Consider the following 21839-nt stretch of genomic DNA (forward strand, 5'->3'; position numbering starts at 1 on the left):
AAATGCACACTAATAAGACCAGGAGACTTAGGAGCTTTGCTTAGTACACAGAAACAGACACAGAAAGGCAGCCAAAATGGGAAGACAAAGAAGTAAAAACCATATGAGAGAACAGAACAGAGATTCAGAAATAATGGAGTCAAGCAATCTAAAAGATGCAGAGTTCAAAACACTGGTTCCAAAGATGCTTAATGAACTTATGAAAAGTGTAGATAAATTCAGTGAGAACTTCAACAAAGAGATAAAAAACATAAAAATGGAAAAGGAAATTATAAAAGGGAACCAGTCTGAAATGGAGAACACATTTTCTGAGATGAGAAGTATATTAAATGGAATAAACAAAGAAATAAACAAAGTGAATAAAGAAGAGGATCGAATCACAGATATAGAGGATGGGGAAGCCAAGGACACTCAATCAGAATGGCAAGAAAAAAGAAGCAAAGACAATAATAATAATTTAAGGAGCTATGAGCCACTATTGAAGGCAAAAATATCCATTACACCAGTGTACCAGAAGGAAAACAAGATGTTGAAGAGCTATTAGAAGAAATAATGATGGAAAAGTTCTCTAGCCTGGTGAAGGAAATACTCATACAACCCCAGGAAGCTCAGAGAATTTCAAAAACCAGGAATCTAAATAGGCCCACACCGAGACACATCATAATTATTTTTTTGAGGGTTTTATTTTTTATTTATTTATTTTTAGGCAAGGCAACACTTGGTTGACCTCGCAGATTGCAAGGACCTTGTCCATTTACAATCCCTTATTTTTTATTTTTTACGCCTACAGCACCTGGTGTTCCTAGGTGGTCTTCCATCCAAGTACTAACCAGGCCAGACCCTGCTTAGCTTTTGAGATCAGATGGGATCAGGCTTGTTCAGGGTGGTATGGCCATAGGCTGGCACATCATAATTAAAATGCCAAAGGTTAAATACAAAGAGAGAATCTTAAAAGCAGCAAGAGAAAAGCAGTTAGTTACCAACAAGGGAGCACCCATAAGACTGGCAGCTGATTTCTCAAAAGAAACTATGCAGGACAGAAGGACTTGGCACAAAACATTCAAAGTGATGAAAACCTAGGATCTACAACCAAGAATTCTTTATCCAGAAAAGCTATCATTTAGAGTTGAAGGACAGATAAAGAGCTTCCCAGACAAAAATAAGCTAAAGGATTTTATCAACACCAAGCCAGTATTACAGGAAATGTTGGAAAGACTTATTTAGAAAGACAAAACATGTATCAAAAACAGGAATAAAGAATGGTAACAACTACATTCCTATCAATAATTACCTCAAATGAAAAAGAATTAAGTGCTCCAACCCAAAGATAGAGTAGCTGAACGGATAAGAAAACAAGACCCTAAAAGGAAAGGGATGGAAAAAGATATTGCTTTGATGGACCTAGAAGGTATTTAAGTCAGACAGAGAAAGACAAATACCATATGATTTCACTCATATGTGGAATCTACGGAACAAAAAGAACAAACTAATAAAAAAAAAAAGACCCACAAATATAATGGACAATTTGGTGATAGACAGAGGGGTGGGGGAGTTGGAGGGCTGGGAGAATGGAGTAAAGGGTTAAAGAAGTACAAATTAGTAGTTGATGGATAGTCCCAGGGATGGGGAGCATGGCAGAGGGAATGCAGTTAGCATTAATATGTTGGCTAGGTGGAGGGCCAGGAGACAGAGAGAGCAATTGGGGAATCGTTTTATGAACTATATAGATGTCTGACCAATGTATTGTATATTTGAAACTAATTAAAATTAATTAATTAATTTTTTTAAAAGTGAAAAAAATGTTAGTATGTTGCCCTTTTTGCTTCATCTTTCTTCAAAGAAAATGACAAAATGATAGAAATAAGAAAGGGAAGGGAGGGAAGGGGTAGGGAGAAGAAAAAGGAAGGAAAGGAGAGAGGGAGGAAGGAATGGAGGGAGAAGGGATGAAACAAGGAATGGAAGATGTGAAGAAGGGAGGGAGAACTTTCAGAGACTGCAACTCCATCTTCATTGCATTCTGTCTCTTTTTTTTCCTACCACTCTCTTCCCACACACTACACACTATGCCAAAATTGCCGTATGTATCATTTCAATGTATATTTTTGCATTTTACTACACATATGCACATATATGCACATGCACAGGCATGACTGCCTAAGAAATATAATTCAAGATTGTAAATTTTAAGTAAATATAGTTTTTTTGGTAGGCATTCTGATTTCGTTTTGTTTTTTTTCTCACAACACTATGTAAAGTATATCCATGTTGATACATATAGATCTATTTTATTCATTTTAACTTCTGTTAAGTAGCCCATTGTATATACATCAGAGTTGTATATCCATTTCATTTTGCTGGAGGGTTGGCTTTTACCCATTTTTGCTATTACAAGAACGCTTCATGAACATATATCTACTATGCCTCCTTGTATGCGAGTTGGCAGCTAGATGTAGAATGGCTGGGTCACACTGAGGCCTCCAAATTTTATCTATTTAACTTTGTTCTTATAAAAATTAATATAAAAAAGTTAATTATATTTTGTAGCTTTATTTATGATTTGTAGAAGCACTGGGACAGAAATTATATTTTATTATTATTGCCATATCTGGAATGCTTCATCATTAACTTAGAAATATATAAAATCCCCTTCCTATGTTTGCCTTCTAGAATACATGATCATTTCTCACTTAGCTTAAATTTGATGGTGTTCATTATGAACCCAAAAAAGCAACATAAGCTTTATTTTAGATTTTTATTTCTATAATTTATACCACAAAGAAAATAACACTGAAACATGTCAACAGACATATTAAATTGAACATATATTTATTCACCTAATTAATTAAACAAGACAGCAGCAAAGTTAATCTATAATGGGATTCTCTTCACTCTAGCCTGATATTTGGTAAAATTCTATTGGTCTTTTAATCATAAATTGATACATCACTAATGATTTTAGTTTCTAGTGAAAGAATGGTTCCAAATAGGATCTGTAAACAAATTTACTAATAATACTTTACTGTGCTAGTAATCAAAAAAATAAATTGAAAGTACTAATTTTCATCTACCAAAAAAAAAAAAAACAGTGCAGCATTCAATTAAGTAGTAGCAGAGGGAAATTAGTATTCCTTTGCATTATAATTTCAGATAATCCTTTAAGAAATTAATTTGGCCTTATATATTGTAAGAATCAAAAAATATATATCTTTGGGTATAGTAATTCTACTTATTGTATATCTATCGTAAAGAAATAATCTAAACTATGGTAAAAAGTCAGATGCTCACGAAAATATTTATTTTAACCTATTTTAAACTGATAAAATTGAAAACCACTTAAATGTCTAACATAAAGCATATTGTTTTCTACAAAAAAAAGATAAAATCCTGATGCCAAGGAGAAAAATGTTATGATATTAAAATGTAATGGGAAGCAAAGGAAATCTGTAATACAGTTACAAACATGTAAAAAGCCAACAGAGATTGGAAAGAGAGATTAAAAGTAAATATACCACAAAGCTAATAGTTGTTGTGCTAGAAATATTTCCCACTAATTTAAGAGTATTTAAATGTATTATTTAAAAAGAAAAAGGATTATGTTCTCAAGCCTTGCTCTCATTCCCATGAGAGCTGGAAATTTTGCCCAATTTATCTTCTGCCTTACTTGTATTTGTTCTGGATTTTGTTTTATTTTGTTTTATTTCTCAACAGAAAGCCGTGTCCTAAGACAATGCAGTGTTTTAATGTTCTATAACTCTTGAATCTTCACTCCTTCAGGAATACCATTTCAAGATTACTCTGATTATCTTTTAGTTACTGTGTCAGTTCTTTGTTCTGAGAGAACTCATCATGTGGCAAAGCAATAGAGCATTTTTGCATGTAAGCCAAAAAATTTAATAACTATGAAAGAAAATCCATATCTTCACTTTACGTCCTAATTCTGTCTGAATCCTGCTTAATTATCCTGTACTTACTGATTATCAAGTCATGGCCTTCAACTCAAGCTAAACATTTTCTTTGACTGACTTTTTAATTTCTAAGTCCTTCTCCATTGTTTAAAGGCTTGTTATTGTTTTAATTCCTCACAATTTGTCTGCTACAGAAATTCTTCATGATCAAGATGTTGAGAATAAAGATGAAGAAGGTAGCCTTATTTTTTTATTCCTCCTAATACATATCTCAGCTAATTGTTACTAGAAAACATTGAACGGGGTAGAAATTTAATACAAGCTCTTATACTCCACAGATATGTAAATATACTGATATAATTTGGGAAAAAAAAATCTGTCTTGAACTCAGCCAGACATCTATGGTAAAATATAACTGAGATTGGCATTTGATCCTTGACAAAGGTCTATTAATTACTATTGCCTTATTATTACTTTTTTTTTTTTTTTTGCTCTCCAATCCCCAGCCGCTCTGATTTATTAACTGCTTTTCATATTCACAAAGTGGTTCATGAGTCACCGGATGAGCCCGACAGAAATGAATAAAAATGAGGCCATTTACACAACATTTGGCATGTAGCTAATTACCTGAAAATGAATGCTTGGGATTGCACTGAGAAGAGTGTCATTAACACTCAGCACTAAGAGCACAAAACAGAGGGGGAAGAAAGCAGAACCCGAGGTGGAAAAATCAAAAACTAAAAATATAAGAGCAGTAATGAGTGTAGTATGGATTTTTAAAACATCACCAAAAAATATCTAATGATGTCTTCCAATAGAAGTATGGTTAAGAAAATTATAGGGTATCTGCATAACAGAATTGAGAATTCATTAAAATTTTGTTCATGGAGAATATCAATGACTTAAGAAAATTCTTACTAATAAAGTTAAGCAAGAAGCAGCAAAAGAAATTGTTAAATATAGTATAATTTTGACTTTATTAAACAATATACTTAGAAGAAAGGAAATTAATAATAATATTGTAATGAGATTATGGATAATTTTTATTTTCTTATCTACAATTTTCTGTATTTTCCAGATGTTTTACTATGATCATGCATTAATTTTTAAAAGTACTTTTATTAATAAATTTAATGCATTTATTTTTTAGAAGCATGTAGTTTAAAATATAACTAAAAGTTAATTGAGCGACTCCTATGTAGCAAGCATCAAACTTGCATGTGAATAAAACAATCTTCTTCTCTATACTTATTCCATGCTGCATCACACCTACATAATATCTCTGTTCATGGAATATCCCAAATCAAGTTTAACACATATTTGGTCCAATTGCCACCAACAGACTGAGTGTAAGATTGAACTCTCTTTCTCCTGAGTGTTTTCATACTTTCTCGATAATGTAAATATTTCTCTGACGTGAATGAAATATTTGTGTTTCTAGAAAATAGTCCCAAATGAGAGATAAGCATACCCTACTGGCATATTTTATGAAACCAAGAGTTAACAGCTCTATCTTGTATTTTCTGAGAACTGACAATATTAAAATAAAATCAAAAATTTTATGACAGCATGAAGGTGCTGTTGGATATTTTTAACTACTGTAGCCTCAATGCTCACAGTATCGTCTGATACCTGGAAAAAATCCTCTATCATTTTTATACTCATTATTGACTGGGGAAAAGATGTCCTGAATTACTGACAACTAAAAGAACACTAAAAATATATGGTAAGGTCAACTTTTTTTTACTGCTTGTGGGAGAAATTTTACTAAACCAATTGTTCTCTGCTCAGACTTGCCTAAAAATAATAATTGAGGACAAAATAAACCTTAGCTCTTGAGTCTAGCATAATATGAATTTGAATCCCAGTGCTACCATTTACAAAATATATAAACTTGGAAACATTTTTTAATCCCATGAAGTGTTAGTTTCTTTATCTTTGAAACTGGCATTTAAATGGCATAAAAAGTCTATTTTAAATAATGAATAACGCATGTGTGATAGCCAAAATAATAACCATCCAACAATAGTCACACTCTAAATCTCAGGACCTATGAATATGTTACTTTACATGTTAAAAGGGACTTTGCAGATGTGATTAATTTAAGGCTTTTGAGATGAGATTATCTGGATGGTCCCAGTGTAATCACATGTATTTATATATGAGGACGGTAGGAGAGTCACAGTGAGATGTGAGGACAGAAGCAGGTATTGGAATGATGTTTCCTAAAGGGCTTACATGATTTGGCCATCTCTGGCTTTGAAGTTCTGAATTGGTTTCAGAACAGAGTTTTTGCTGAATTGGTTCAATTTATAGGATACTGTGCCATGAATGCTGCCAAGATATGGAATTTCTCCCCTTTCCAAGAATAAAAATAAAACATTTACACAAAGATTTACTCTGTAGGGGGAGAAGGTGAGGGGCTTTGCTTAGACAAACAAAAATTTATTGTCATAACAATACAAAAAGCTTAAAATTAAATATTCAATATGATTTTTAAAAAATTTTTTCTACTTTATGCTTCCCATACCTAAGTTCCTTTTAAATTTCACAGAGCAGTTTATCTCCTCTTGTTTTCTTGTCTCATACCCTCAGGATTTCACTTTCAAATACCAAGGTATTTTCCTAAACATAGTAGCCTACCTAAAATAACACGTATTTTTTTCACCACCCAGTAAATGTTAGATAGGGGGAGAAATCTATGTACTCATTGGTTATAACTTATGCTAACCAACTCATTTTTTCTCATCAGTTTCTTTGGGTGATATACTTCACATGGATTAAGGGTGCAGCCTAGAGGCCAAAGTAGCCATTCTACAAACTTTACTAAGTGATACTAATAGCGATCTTATCGTTGCTACTCATTATCGACCACACCAGTCATACGAGTGTGATTAGAATTCAGCATTTTCAGGTTTTTTCTCCCTTTCCTTTCTCATATTCTTTTAATACAGATTCTATTAAGTCGTATAGTTATGTTCTACAGAGATGAGGTTTAAAACTTGGGAACTTATCCCTATAAAATTAAAAATTATAAGAAAATTCCAACCTCATGTATATAATTTGTCCATTTATTTAAATTGACATTCTTATTCACATAAATACTCTCTATATGTACATATGTGTACGTGTGTGTGTGTGTGTGTGTGTGTGTGTGTGTGTGTGTGTGTGTGTGTAACTAGACTTTAAGCTACTTATGGGCCAGGATCTCCTGGATTGTGTTTTGTCAGCAATGAGGGTTATGCTACCCTTAGACATCAACTATACATGATTTGTAATTACAGTGACTCAAGGTCAGTAATCATGCAGCATATACCTTAATAAATGACTACTACAGCAATGTGATTTCTGTCCATTCCCAAGTATCATGGGACTATAGTTTCTAACTGCCTATTATAGTGTTCTGACCTAACCTTCAAAATGTCAGTAAATTGGATTTTAATGTAAGCCATTCTAAATGTCTTTAAAAGAAGACAGATGAATGTTATGCTATCGTGAATCTGTACCTCTGAGAAGTCTACGTTCAGAAAAAAAAAAAAAAGTCAGTTAATGCTTTTGCCTTTAGCTGGTACTATTGGACCTTTATTTGCTGTCAGTCAATAATAATATTTTCATACACTCAGAATGAATGACTTGAGTATGAAAAGGTAAAAAAACAAAATTCAAAGAACACTCTAATCTTGAAGCTCTCAACCTATTCAGTTTTGTGATCTTTGGCACCTTTGATTACAGAGAAGATTTAGAATATTAAGCTGTTTCAACCACAATGTGAGTGCATTTCCATGTGAATGTGTTAATTAATTGCAGAGACGACTAACCACTGCTGTGCAATTACTTTCAATGAAGTGAACAAACGGAAAAACAGGGAGGGAGCAGTCATTCTCAGAGATGTTCGCTGTTGTTTCTCACCCAGAAAAACAGGAGAGATGAATAGAACTCTGACCAGGGACACCTCTTTTTTTTTTTATTGATAATCCTGGGAATTCTTTCTGAGCATTTTTTTTTTCTCACAGAGTTCAAGGCACCTGGCTCATTTAGCCATAAGCATTGCAAAATCTAGAAATGCCAAACTCTTAAATTAGCAAAGATAGATACTCTGTTGCATAAATTTCTACAGGCCACAACATGAATTCATGAGTATCTGCTCATATAGAAGTTCCTGTTTGAGTCTCAGTTAGTCCCTTCTCAGGGTCCTTGTGGGTCCCTGGTGACCATATTTGTATGTGCGTGGCTTTCCTTTCAGCCCTTACTAAAATATTTTGGGAGAGTTGGTACCTAATCCAAATTGGGCCATGAGATCCTCTTGAGAATTTGAAACTTGGAGCAGATAGAAGGAAGTCGTTTCACTAATGCCAGTGCTTTCCAGAGAAAGTCAGGCACTTTCTACAGCTCAAGTTCCTGGAGCTGCCTTGATTCCCTCCCTTTTCTCCCTTTCTGAGTAGAAGTTCACTGGTCCAGGAGATCATAGTTGAAAAGATACCAGGTCGTGGGCAAGCTTCTAGTTTGATATGTGATTTCCCAAGATAATATCAATTAGATTTCTTATATCTGTTAGTTAATGAATGGATTGATCAGAATGGGTAGCAACAGTAAATTTAGTTAAGCTTTCCAAAAATTAGGTGTTTTTACTACTTACAACTGTAGGACCTATACACATGAGACATTCATTATTTATTTTACAGGCAATGCTTTGTTAGCTTTTCAAATTGCTTTGTAAAAACTCCAGAGCCTCACAACATGTGAATCAGTGGTGCAGTTTAAGATTTCAATGCTTGTCCTGATTTTGATATGATGTGGTTAACTAGCCAAATGACAAGTGTCTGAAAATGAGGTAAATTAAGTGAGATATGCTGACCAACGGGACTTAAATGATATTCTCAAACATCTCTAAAGCTCTTTAATAGTCTCACAAATAATATTCAATTCTAATTTTATATTTAAATATTATAATTATTTTAAACTATAATAAGAAACAAGCACACTGTATTGTATACTATGTTACATTTTAATGCATTCAAGACCACTGCAATATTAACTTAGGCAGCCAGGTTAATTTAATTTATGCAGAGTGTGGAGCACTTTTACTTTGAAGCAAATAAAGCTTCCTTTTAGTCCATCATTAAGCACCTACTAGAGACCGACCACCTATGAGTGTATCTGAACCATTTGCAAAGGTATCATTGGTTATAGAGGTGGTTACTTGGCACACAGGTTTTTTTTTTCCAATAACTCAGGGTAGCCCATGGCTGGTCATGTAAGATTTTAAAAGCAAGTGTTCCACTATTTTAGGATTTTTCTCAATACTATACAAATAAAACACAACACAAAAATAATTAGTGTTAAGGGAGATTTAAGACTATAATTATCAAATTTGTGTGCTCATTAAAATAGATGTCAACATTTGAATTTATACGGTATTTTTATATTAACAAAATACAGCTTTTACTTATTTCATTTGTATTTTATATGTTGAAGTTCTCTCTAATATTTTATTTATTAAAATTTTCCTCAGAGGAAAATTGTTTGAAAGTCAATTTCTCAAGCTCAGCACTACTAACATTATGGAACAGATAATTCTTTATTGTTAGCAGCTGTCCTGGGCATTGTTGGACATTAGCAGTATCACTGGCCTCCACCCACTAGATGCAAGTATTAAGTTTCCATCACCAACCTGACAATCAAAAATGTCTCCAGATATTGCCAAATGTCTCCTGTGAGGAAAAATTATCCCTGGTTGAGAAGCATTGACTAAGTCATAGGATCATAAGGCTGGTTACACTTTAGTAATTTCTAGAAAATGTTCATATCTTTATAATTTTTTTATTCATAAGCAGCTGTTAAATCAATAGTATAGAAAAGTAAATAGATAATTTTTAAAGCATTTAAAAATATTTATTGGGTTGTCTCACTGAGGGTGTTTGAAACACTACGTAGGCCATAAAAACAAATTGTATTTTTAGACAACAAAAGATACTTATGATATATTGTTAAATGAAAAAAAATTAATTCATATAATTATGAGAGCAGAAAGCAAGAAAGAGTCTAGCAAAATCTTTTCATGTGCTAAATTTTGAAACACAACTAGCCTTCGAATTTTTTGTAAAATACTTTGAAGAATTTTTTTAAATTGAACTTTAAATTTTTTACTCTTGCCTAATGCTCAAATAAATCTGATTAAATTGACCAACATCCTGTCTAAGAAAGGCTGCTAAGGGAAAGTCCCAATGTTCACCCAGTGAACTTTCACCTTTCATAAAGAAAGCCAAAGAGAAATTAGAAAGGGCTAGGGTTTTTTCCTGATAATGTTTTTAAGAAAGTGCCTACTAGGTTAACACAAATGACCAAAACAAAAACTCACCTTGGCAGCCTCAAAAGCAAAATATTTTCCCACTCTGTGACTGTGATTGAAGAAATACAAACAAGTACATTTTGTAAGGTAGGTAAAGTTTCTAGTCTATTGGTCACAAAAGTATGATTGCTTCAAACTTACAAAGACAGAGCAAAAAGACAATGAGAATGACAGAGAAAAGACCAAGACAGAAAAATCGAAGACAAAAAATCTCCAAGTGTTCTAGGAATTCAATTTATATATCATTCTTAGTTTCTATAAATTACAGTTTAAAGACTTTGTTTATCTATTTTTTTTTTTTGATGGTATGAGTATACAGTGTGAGAAGTAAGAGTATGTAGCATGAAAGAATGGGTATGTGGCGAGAAAGGCTGCCGGTAATTCCTAGCCTTTGATCCATAGGTTTCCCATAGTTTTAGCTATAGGAAATGAATGATTTTGCTTATTTTGTGATGAGAATGACTTAAAGACTGTTTTCCCTTCGGGGTGTAGGTAAATGGTTTGCTAGTAATTCCAGCAGAAATCTTCCTTTGTTCTGTAGGTTTCCTCATGGTCTGGCTGCAGGGCTAATCAGCACATTGTAGTCTCTCAATATAGCTTGATTTAACATTTAGTTCTCTTGCCTCCTCCCTACATTTCTAGGATAGCATTTTCTCATCATGGTACACTACCTACTGAATATAGATAGACAAGTGTCTCCAAGATGAATCTGACAAACCTCTCTAGGAGTGGGAAATGTGACGTACCAAAAGTTATAGAGGATAGATTTTGTTTTTGTTTTCGTTCTTATTGTTTTATTATTAGTTTGTAGCAGGAATGGAAGGAAGGCTTTGGTGCATAATGTAGATGTCTTACTTCTCGTAAGGTGAGACTTGCTGCAGATACTGGCAGAGGCATTGCTAGGATGCTAGTAAATATAAGAAGGGCCATGGACTAATAATAGTTATAGTAATGACCATCATTTGTGGAGCACACATTCTCTCTGCCATCCTATTCAGTAAATGTTTTGATTGATAAGGGGACTGAGGCTCATTGAGATAAATTAACTAGTCCAAGCTCACACTACTAATGAGTGGCAAAAAGACTCATTCACTCTGCCTGCATCCAAAATTTTTAATCACAAAATTTTTATGCCAACTGGTAGACTTTGTTCAGGACTGGGAAGCCTGGAAATGAAGGTCATCGTCTTTATGAAGCTATCTTTTTTCTCTCATCCTGACAGAATTACAACCACAGCTGCGTGTATGATGGATTTACGAAGATATCCTCTGGATGAACAAAACTGCACTCTGGAGATTGAAAGCTGTGAGTTACTTGGACAGGGGAATAAAAAAAAGAGAGATGTTTGCTTGACCCAATTAAATTTAACCTTGCACTGAGTAATTGGTACTAGAATATTTTCAGCTACAACTATGCTGCAAACTTTTCAAGGGGTTTACAGTCTAGTGACATTTTCCCTTATACTGGTGGCTCAAGGGTCATTTCAATGTAGTTATCTTTTTGAACCATTAGGGAAAGTCCACTTAGTTTAGCTGGACAATTTATAAACTCATGCTTTCTCTTTCTCAGAGTAGAGTTTCTCCCAAGGCCTCCCAGTACCAAAGCTGCATTAATAAGAAAGGAAAAATACTTTGATATGTAAAGAATTACGAGATTATTTATGGTTTCATAGGCTGTCCACCCAAAGGATTGTAGATTGTTGTCTTTTAGAAAAACACTATGGTAGAGTCTCGTGTGCATTTGTCTTTCTTCATGAGAAGAACAAAAGCATAAATGGTATTCATGAGGCCTGTGCTTTGGGCCAGAGACTTGATGCATTTCAGGTCTAGTAACTGATTTGGGTTTGTCCTCTTGGGCTGATTTTTATCGATTACTTTCTTAACAATTTGAATCCTTTAATCACTAAAATTTAATCTGATGGACTATCTTTGTTTCATTGTTTCTTAGCCATCAACAAGCAGGCATTTGAGCCCATTTACTGTGAATTCCAGGCTTAAGCCATTGCCTGGTTTTAAGGAGCACAGAAAGGTACAATAGCTAATTCAGAGCATTAACATACCACTTAATAGATAGAGAGAAATAGAAAAATATGTATCTAGATCAAAATACTTTCTAAATCTAAGTATCAAAATAGTAAAGGAAAATGAGAAAATTCCAGGTGATCTCATAGTATTATTAAAGAGTAAATGTATTCCCAGTTGTCTAATTATTAACTAATTACATTAATTTTCTAGTTTTAGTGAATATAGGGATAGATATAAAGACACTTATATAGCTATAGATAGATGACATAGATAGATATAGATATAGATACAGACATAGACATAGATATAGGTTAGAAAGAAAGAGATCAGGAAGAGAGAGATGACAGAGAGAGAGAGAAAGAGAGAGAGAGAGTTTCAGATATAGACATCGATCTACTACCACTAGAACCTGGAATGAACAAGAAAATTCATGAGCTATTCTTTAATTAATATTCTAATTTTAAAATGCCTTATGTAAATAAGTTGGTTGATAGGTATTAATATGTGAAAATATTGGTAGTAACATTTGGTTTGTGTCAATAAAAACCAAAATCAAAAAGTAGAAATGAAATGTGAACCCAATCATTTATTAATAGCTAGTGATATTTTATAAATAAGGCAGAAGTTTAGCTAAGCAAGTAAACCATTAGCTTTTGGAACTGACATGGAAAGAAAAGGATAACTCGTGGGTTGCCTTTACCCTTGACATCTCTTCCATCGATTGTGAGTGTTAGCCTTTGCTTCTGCTGGACTTCATTAGAATAGGACATCCTCTCAAAATTCAAAGATCTTAGGGTTTGCATCACTCACTTAAAGAAGTAATGAATTTTGAACAGTAAATTGACAAGAGCTAAAATTATCACCATTTATTTCTTCCAAAATGCATATTTTATTTTATGATACATATTTTTTTTATTATTAGAGGTTTATATTTTTCTCTAAATATGCAATTTATTCATATTTAGAAAATAGATGACTTTTAGGTCCATTTATCATATCATATAATAACAAAACCAAAACTATAAATGAGACAGAAATAAAATATAACTTTTGTGGGGCAGGGACGGGGGAAGCACAAACAGCCATATAGTCAAAAGTTATCATAAAACAGTGTCAGGCAATAGGAGGTGACCCAAGCATATGATAATCATTGTGACAATTTATTAAGATGTAATCAACTGTCTGGACAGATGGATAAGGCATAGTAACTGGGACCCAAAAGTCAGCTAATATGTAGGAATGCAGGCAGATGGTAGCCATCATTAAAGTGATCCAACAGCAGCTCACAGAACTCATGTCCCTAAGAATATTTACCTAAAGCTAAGCAGAAATTCAGGTCTGTAATAATCTATGTAATGAAGAGTCTAAAAAGGTAGGAACTTGGGAGAAAGGGGGGAAAAAATACAGAACTGCTTTCTAGTTGCCAGACCAAAGGTAAGCATTAATATAACACTTCTGTAACGTAAATATTTCTAACAATATTTAGGAGATGAAGTATCTAAGCACAGAGAAGTAAAAAACTTACCCTGGGGCATAGGGCAAGGATAGTGGTGAAGAGGGGGTTCAAATCCAGATAATCTGACTATCAAAGAATCCTGTAATCAATAGGTGAGCAGGGAGCAGAACATCAATGATTAGAAGTATAGCACCAACTGGAACCACTCTCAGCTAGGCTGAGGATGCCGATTCAACCGACTAGTCTCTATTTCCTAAAATTATCCCTAATAAAGATTAAAATAGATCCCGGAAGCTGGGCAGAATTTTGCTTTTAGGTCAAAGGTCAAATGATTCAACTGTAGAGAGAGAGTAATCTGTGGATGCAGGAAACCAAGAAGTCCTTAATTGCATCGTTGCTAACCTAAAAAAAATGACATTTCTTAGCCTTAATATTTTACTTAAAATGTATCCCTTCTTAACAATAGATAAAGCAATGTAAGATCTTAAATATTAAGTAGTAATTCCAAGTGATAAAGAAACATATGGCAATACTGTGAAGTTCAAATGAGATTTGCTTGTTCTTGCCTAAGTATAAAATTGATATGTTGCAAGAAAAGTATTAATAAATACTGAACCTGTTATCATCTATTTTTAACTCTTCATGAAGAAACATGTGTTGCACTGTTTACCAAAACAGCTCTCTCTTAACTGACAATTTATGAAGACTACAACTGAGCTTTAAAGTGATTACAAATGAGAGACTCTAGTGTCAGTCGGGAAATAAGAATAATGAAGTAGACATTCTGTCAATGTAAGTTTGAAGCAATCATACTTTTGTGACCAATAGACTAGAAACTTTATCTACCTTACAAAATATACTTGTTTGTATTTCTTCAATCACAGTCACAGAGTGAGAAAATATTTTGCTTGGTTGGGTCCTGTAATACAAATTAAAGATGTTTCGCTTTTCTTTAATGTCATCTAATCAAGTAAAATTGGAAAGGCCATAAAGCCTTGTTAAATTGAAAATTTAGTTGAACTTGGAGCAGATTAATAGCTTCATAGCCCTGAGATACTATAAAAAGAGTTAATGGCATATGGAAAAATCAATCAAGGAATTTAGTGTTAAGAAGATTTGGAATTTGAAATCAATAAAGCTATCATATGAAAGTTTGATAGCCACAAGCCTCATGGACATATAGAAAGAGCTTGGGATAACAATCATGGAGGGTTCGGGTGCCTTTTCCCATTCTCTGCAGCAATAATTGAGGAAAATCTCAACCCTAATCTCACCTCTTGGTATCAGTAGATAGTGTTCCCTCTCACTTCACCCAAAATAGTTAGAAGCCATTTCAGGCCTGAAATCTCTCAATGGACTCACTTATCTTCTTCTAAACTTCCTTTATCTTCACCATTCTAAGATAGCCTGCTTGTATTTCAAAGGAAGAGATGCTCTACTTATTTTATAGCCTGACCCTTACCCATGTGTTCAAGATTCCATCTTTCTTCCTCCTCTGAGAATTGATTTTCTCAAGTTCCTATATACCTCCTCCTCTAATCTCTTAGTTCTCAATCTAGCTCTCTCTGCTACCTCTCATTCACAGCCTAAAAATAAATCAAAAACTCTTTCATAAAACATCTCTACTTTACTCCCATGTCTTCCCTTAAACTCTTCCTAATCTCCTACTATTTTTTTTTCTCCAAGCTACTTGAAATAATGGTCTGTATCTATTATCTAGTTCTCAACTTCCTCTTAACCAACTGTAATCTGGAACTTCCCTACCCATCTCCCACCTCCACAGTCACTGTTCTCAGAAAGGTCACAAAGGAGCTCTCTTTACAAACAAGCTTTAGCCCAATGATCCCCAAATTTATATCTCTAGCTCAAAACTCTTCTAAGCCCCAGGTTTATGTACACAGCACTCTTCTTGGTATATCTATTTTTATGCTTCAAAGGCATCTTAAACCTAATTTGCTCAAAACTTAACTATCAATTTTTCCCTCCCAAATGAGTTTTCTTTCCAGTATCCTTAATTTCACTATCCAATCAGAATCCTAGGATTGTTAATGTGTTTCTCACACTCTACCCATCCAATTTATTGCCAAGTACCATTTATTCTTTCAAGATATTTTTCAAACCCTTTCGCTTCTCTCCAACTTTACTGCCACCAAATCACCATTACTTCTTATGAAATCATTGTAGCAATTTTTGCCTTCCACACATTCTCTACCCAGCAGCCAGAATAATCTTTGCAAGATATAAATCAGATCATATTACTTCTACATTTAAAATTATGCAAAGACTTCCCATTGCACCAAAAGAACTCTCCACACATCTTAATTTGACTTTCAAGCTCCTGTGTGACTTTCCTCCCTTGATATTGTCATTCTCATCTGTAGCCATCTTGCCTTTGCTTACTACACTAAACTCAAATGCCATGGATTCTGTTTTTTGCAGATCAATATTTCTTCTATCTCATTATCTTTACAATCTTGTTTCTTTGGGCTGAAATGCTTTTACCTATCATGGGTTTTGGTTTTCTTCTTCTCATTCTTCAGTTCTCACCTGAGATAACACCTCTAACCTAAATTAGAAACCCCTAGCTATCCTCTTTCCAAATTCTGTTAGTTTCCTATATAGCATTTAGTAGTATTTGCATGCTTCCATGTTTACTATGAAGGAAAGGATCATTGTGTTCACAACACAATAATTAAAACCTAGTCTAGTACCTAACAATAAGTATTTGTGGAGTGAATATATGTTAAATTTCTTGGCTCCAAACTTTTCAAGTCTTTTAAATTTTAGGAGATAGAGGTCTGGTTTTAATTTTCTCAGATAAGATTTAAGGCAGGGATTTTTTTTTTTTACTTATAATGAAATATACTTTCACTTGTACAATGTGCTCTAAAATTATCCCAGAAATTTAAGATTGTAAATGTGTCATCCAAGAGGCAGATAAGAGAAAACCTAACATTTTAATTACTTTAGGCATTTTAACAGGATGGTAAATGTGATGAATCACTGTGAATTTTTATTTGTTTACTTGAATCATTAACTGTCTGTATCCTTCTTGCCTGAACCACAACCAATTTATGAAATGAAGGTAACATTTAGTGATACATGGTTATTTTTATATTTGTTTCTTGCTTTTTTTTAAGGATTGGAAACTTTTAACTTAGTAATTATCTTAATGTATTTAATTTCGTGACCCATATACTCAACCTATCTCTTAGTCTCGGAATAATAATTGCATTTAAATGTGTCGTAGTAACAACATGTACACAGAAGTGTTAAGCCATAGTCATGTTTGATTATTTCTAAAATAAATTGTTTTCTTGTTCACAAAAATAGCAAGTAATAAGAAAAATGTGTCTACCTAAATAAAATTGTCTAACTTAATTAAGGAAAATTCCGAGAAAATGTGAAGTTTGCAGAGTTGAAATGCTAAATTTTATCTATGTGATATGTTACATTAGCACCTGGAAATAAAAACAAAAGTGCAGTGTTCATATATGAGATAGGAACAGTTCTACAAAAGTCTCTCCTTGTAAAATCATATGTGGAGAATTGTGTCCAGTTCTTAATACCATATTAAGATAAATTCTCTCAGAGGAGGCTACCAAGATATCTGGGAAGAAAATTTGGGGGAGCCATAACAGCCACTGCTGAATGCTTTAAGTGCTATCTTATAGAAGAAAAACCTTATGTTTGATGATGTTCATTGTATCAGTCTGGATTCTCCAGAGAAGCATAACCAGTAGGCCATATATAGAGAAAGACTTTTATAAGGAATTGGGTCATGTAATTATAAAGGCAAATAAGTCTCAAGATCTGCAAAGTGAGTTGACAAACTGGAGAGCAGATGGTGTAGTTCCAGTCCTAAGGCCAGAAGACTTGAGACTAGGGAAGAACTGATGTTTCAATTTGAGTCTAAAAGCAAGAAAAAGCTGATTTCCCCAGTTCAAATGTAGGCAGGAAGAATTCTTTCTTGTTTGGAAGAAGGTTAGTCTTTTTGTTTTATTCAGGCCTTCAGGTGATTGGATGAAGCCTGTGTACATTAGGGAGGCAATCTACTTTACTCAGTCTACTATTATTAGTTAAATGCTAATCTCATTCAAAAACACCCTCAAAGGAGCAGAAAGAATAATGTTTAACCAAATATCTGGGCACTTTGTGGCCCAGTGAAACTGACACATAAAATTAACCCATTCAATGTTAAATTTGAACACATTCAATTAAATCCAACTAGCATTTCTTAAGAGGTGACCACATGTGTTCTATGTGCTAAGTGCTGGTGATATAACAGCAACTGAACAGGTAGGTAGAAGTTGCAGGAAGGTTGATGTAGAATTAATAAGAAAAATATTTACCAATGATCCAAGTTGCCCATTAATGAAATATGTTTAATCAAGTGACACCTTGATTAATTGGAAATGGCCACCTAACCAGCATTAAGGTAGAAATTTCTCATTGAGATGCCATAATTACAAAATCTTAAAGATCTCTTTCAGCCCTAAAATCTAGAACTCTGGGAGTTTATTCACTTTAATTACATGGCCAGTCAATTGCTTCATGTGCTTGCCTAAAATATTGGTTCTAAAGTGATCCTGATTTTAAAAGGATATTAGAATATAGAAAAAAATATTATGAATACATGAACATCTAAATACAAGGAAAATATGAAATATAGGACAATTACCAGCAAAGCCTTTGAATCATTCTTACTTTATTGCTGCCTGCCAAATCATTAATTCTGATCTAAAATAGTTTAAAAATAGCATCTAAAACATGCCTCGCACTTTCTATTCATGGATGCTAAACACCAAAAATAACAGAAGTAAATTGAACTTCATGAATGATTCATAGCTTCCCTTGCTTTATGTCTCCATTGTCAAGGAAATTAGCAGCATTGGATATCTCCTTGGATAAATTTGATTTTGCCACATTCAGTAGACTACTTAATGAAAATGAATATTTCACATTTATGTTCATAGAAATGTTAATGAATTTTAGTGCCTGTAGCTTTTTTGATGAGCAGAAGAGTGGATGTAGGAAAGAAGAAAATATTTTCTGCATTAATTTATTCCTTTTCCAGACTGCTTCTTTGAAACTGAGAAAAAAAAAAAAACACTCTTTCTGAACAGTCTCTGATCTTTTAAGTTATAAAATAAAAGCCAGTGAAGGAATAAAGTTCTTTCTATGAAAATGAGATTTGTAATTAACTTGACTATAAAGTTAGTCTTATAGCTGTTCACTTCAACCCTATAGACAGTTTAGTTTATTTTCCATGCATGGATGAGTGGCTGCATAGATTGATAAGAATATCTCTGATTTACAGATTCATATTTCTAGAAGTTTCTTCTCTCATTGGTGCTCTGACTGATGACCATTTTGCTGCTAGTTTCCAAAGAGGAAATCAAAATAAAGTTTATTGTTTTACTTAAACATTTTAGCTATTAATCAAATATTTAAAAACACATTTTATAATGGACTTTAGATATTCTAGAACTGGGCACTTTCGTTAAACTAAGGACTTTGGTTCATTTGGGATCCAAATTTATTAATAATGATAGCTAATAGTTATTGATTATATATCATTCACCATGCAATTAACCAAGATTTTCCACTGAGTCTTCACCAAAACTCTATCATTCTACCCCCATTTTATAGAGGAAGAATTCAAAGCAACAAGGTAGTAATTGCCTCAAGTCACAAATCTGTAGTCGCCCAAATGAGATTTGAACTCAAGCAATCTGACTTGAAAGTCTAAGCTTAGTTCCTAGTTGGGTATTTATTTTGCTGATATTCTTGCCAGTTAAACAGAACATTAATAAAATTTAAGAAAAATCATTATTTTACAGGTTACTTCTATAATTGCAACAGATCACACAATGGTCAGAAATGTTCTCTCTTCTAAATGACTTATACATACTATTTTCCACATTATTTTCTGTAGTGTTAGGCCTGACTACAGTGGTGCTGTAGTTTCAAAGTCCATTCATTACTCATAATTGTGTTGCATGAATACCTATATTCTTAGAAATGGACATATTCTCGACTTGGATTGTTCCACGAACCACATCCACATAGGAACCATGTGACAATATACATATATAATTTAGTTTTCATTTAGGTGTCAATTTTCACATTTAAGTTGGCTTATTCTTTTCTTTAAAATCAAAGCTTTTTGGAGTGATGTCAGAAGCATGGTGATGTGAGGGGCCCCCTTGATCTCTCCCCTTGAGATTACAAGAAGTTGGACAGCTATACTCCAACAGAAAATTCTCAACCTAACACACAAACACTTCTGAGAGATCTGCGAATTGAGGCATCTGAAGGTGGGTGAATTGCATGAGCAAGGGAGGAGGAAAGGGAGAAGAGTGGAGACAAGTGCTGCGGACACAGCCCAAAGCTCCCTGAGGAACTCAAGGAGAGGAGAGGAATCAAGTTTAGGCATGCACTCTCTTTATCCCCAAGCATTCCTGCTGGAGAGATCAGCATATACTACAGTGGAACCCAGTGATCAGGACAGAGACTGAGTACAGACATGTGACTGTTGTGTTCTAGCAGCCATTATCGCCAGGTAAAAAACAGAGTCATGAAGCCTGGCCACCTCCCCCCTTACCTCCCAGAGCTAGCCTCGCCCCACACTCCCAGAACTAGCAGCAGGCACCTGGGGAAACTGCTGCAACGAATGTCCATCTACAGAGTAGAGAATCTATAGGCCCTGGAACTGAGGAGACAACTTCTGAGACACATACTGTGGCTAGTCCCAAAAAGGGGTGGAGATACAGAGATGAGGCAGCTGAGGTCTGGCAGTTGCCATTACTAGGAGGAAAACAGCCATACGCAAACCAGTGTTCTCTCCCAACCTACCCCATCCCTACCCCTCCAGGCTGATCTTGGCAGAGTCACTGGGGCCCTTGAGGTAGTACAACACTGCATCTGGCCACTGGAGCAGCACCAGGACTTCAGAGGCTCAGAACTGCATTGCCTACCACATTCTTCCACAGGAGTGGAGCCCTAGGACCAAGGCAACTTGGTCACGGAGGAGACACATACCTCCCCAGGGAATAAAGGGCATTATTTTGCCACATTGCAGAAATCTGGGAGGCCTAGGCAGTGCAGGAGGCTTGTGCACCAAACAAACAAACAAACAAACAAAAACACATTTTATCAATCTGCTAAAGTGAGATCACTCTAAATAATAAAAAAAAAAAAAAAATTTAAAGCTGAGTTCATTTCCATAAATGCCTAGGTGGAGAAATAATCCATAAAATACCATGAACAACGAAGAAGACAAGAGAGCTCAGAAAGAAAATGAAAAATCTCTAGAAAATAAACTTAAAGATATAGAAATATGTGATTTAAATGACAGCAAATTCAAGATGAGGTTCTCAAAAAACTCATCAAATTGCAAGAAAACTCAGGTAGGTAGTTTAATCAACTCAGAAATAAAATCAATGAACAAAAGAAATACTTAACCAAAGAGATTGAAACTTTAATAAAGAACCAAATAGAACTTCTGGAGATAAAGAACTTAGTAAAAGAGGTGAAGAATGAAATAGCAAGCTTAGGAATATAGCTGACCAGATGGAAAAAAGAATTAGTGATATCGATGATCAGACATCAGGAAATGACACAGATAGAAAAAGAGAGAGACACGAGAGAGTGAAAAAAAAAAAAAAAAGAAAGAACCTTACGAGAACTGTGTGACACCATCAGAAAGAGCAATATAAGAATAATGGGTATACAGAAGGAGAAGAGAAAGAGAAATGAACAGAGAACCTATTCAAACAAATAGTCAACAAGAACTTCCCAAACTTATGGAAAGAACTGGATCCATAAATTCAAGAAGCAAACAGAACACATAATTATCTCAATCCAAAAAAGGCCTTCTCTTAGGCACATTGTATTAAAATTGTCAAAAATTATAGACAAAGAAAGAATTCTCAACATACACAGGGAAAATAAAATGGTAACCTATAAAAGAAAACCCATTAGATTATCATCAATTTTTTTAGGAGAAACTTTACAAGCTGGGAGGATGTGGAATCAAATAATCAAACTATTAAAAAAAGAGAAATTACCAGCAAAGAAGAATATATACAGCAAAATTCTCC

General features: G+C 34.1%; 1 protein-coding gene and 1 non-coding gene across 4 annotated transcripts in view; one reads left to right on the forward strand and one right to left on the reverse strand.

The window, feature by feature from the left end:
• GABRB1 (gamma-aminobutyric acid type A receptor beta1 subunit) overlaps positions 1–21839 on the forward strand; it is a 391944-nt gene that overhangs the window by 275881 nt on the left and 94224 nt on the right. For all 3 annotated transcript variants that reach the window (XM_011362807.1, XM_011362809.2, XM_011362808.2), the window contains one exon: positions 11477–11559. In XM_011362807.1, coding sequence (XP_011361109.1) covers positions 11477–11559 — 83 coding nt within the window. The remainder of the gene's footprint in view (positions 1–11476; positions 11560–21839) is intronic.
• LOC111741547 lies at positions 782–900 on the reverse strand. The gene has a single exon (XR_002781019.1). It is a non-coding gene; the product is annotated as a 5S ribosomal RNA (ribosomal RNA).

The sequence above is a fragment of the Pteropus vampyrus genome, unplaced genomic scaffold (assembly GCF_000151845.1).
Source record: "Pteropus vampyrus isolate Shadow unplaced genomic scaffold, Pvam_2.0 Scaffold79, whole genome shotgun sequence".
NCBI classification, from domain to species: Eukaryota; Metazoa; Chordata; class Mammalia; order Chiroptera; family Pteropodidae; genus Pteropus; species Pteropus vampyrus.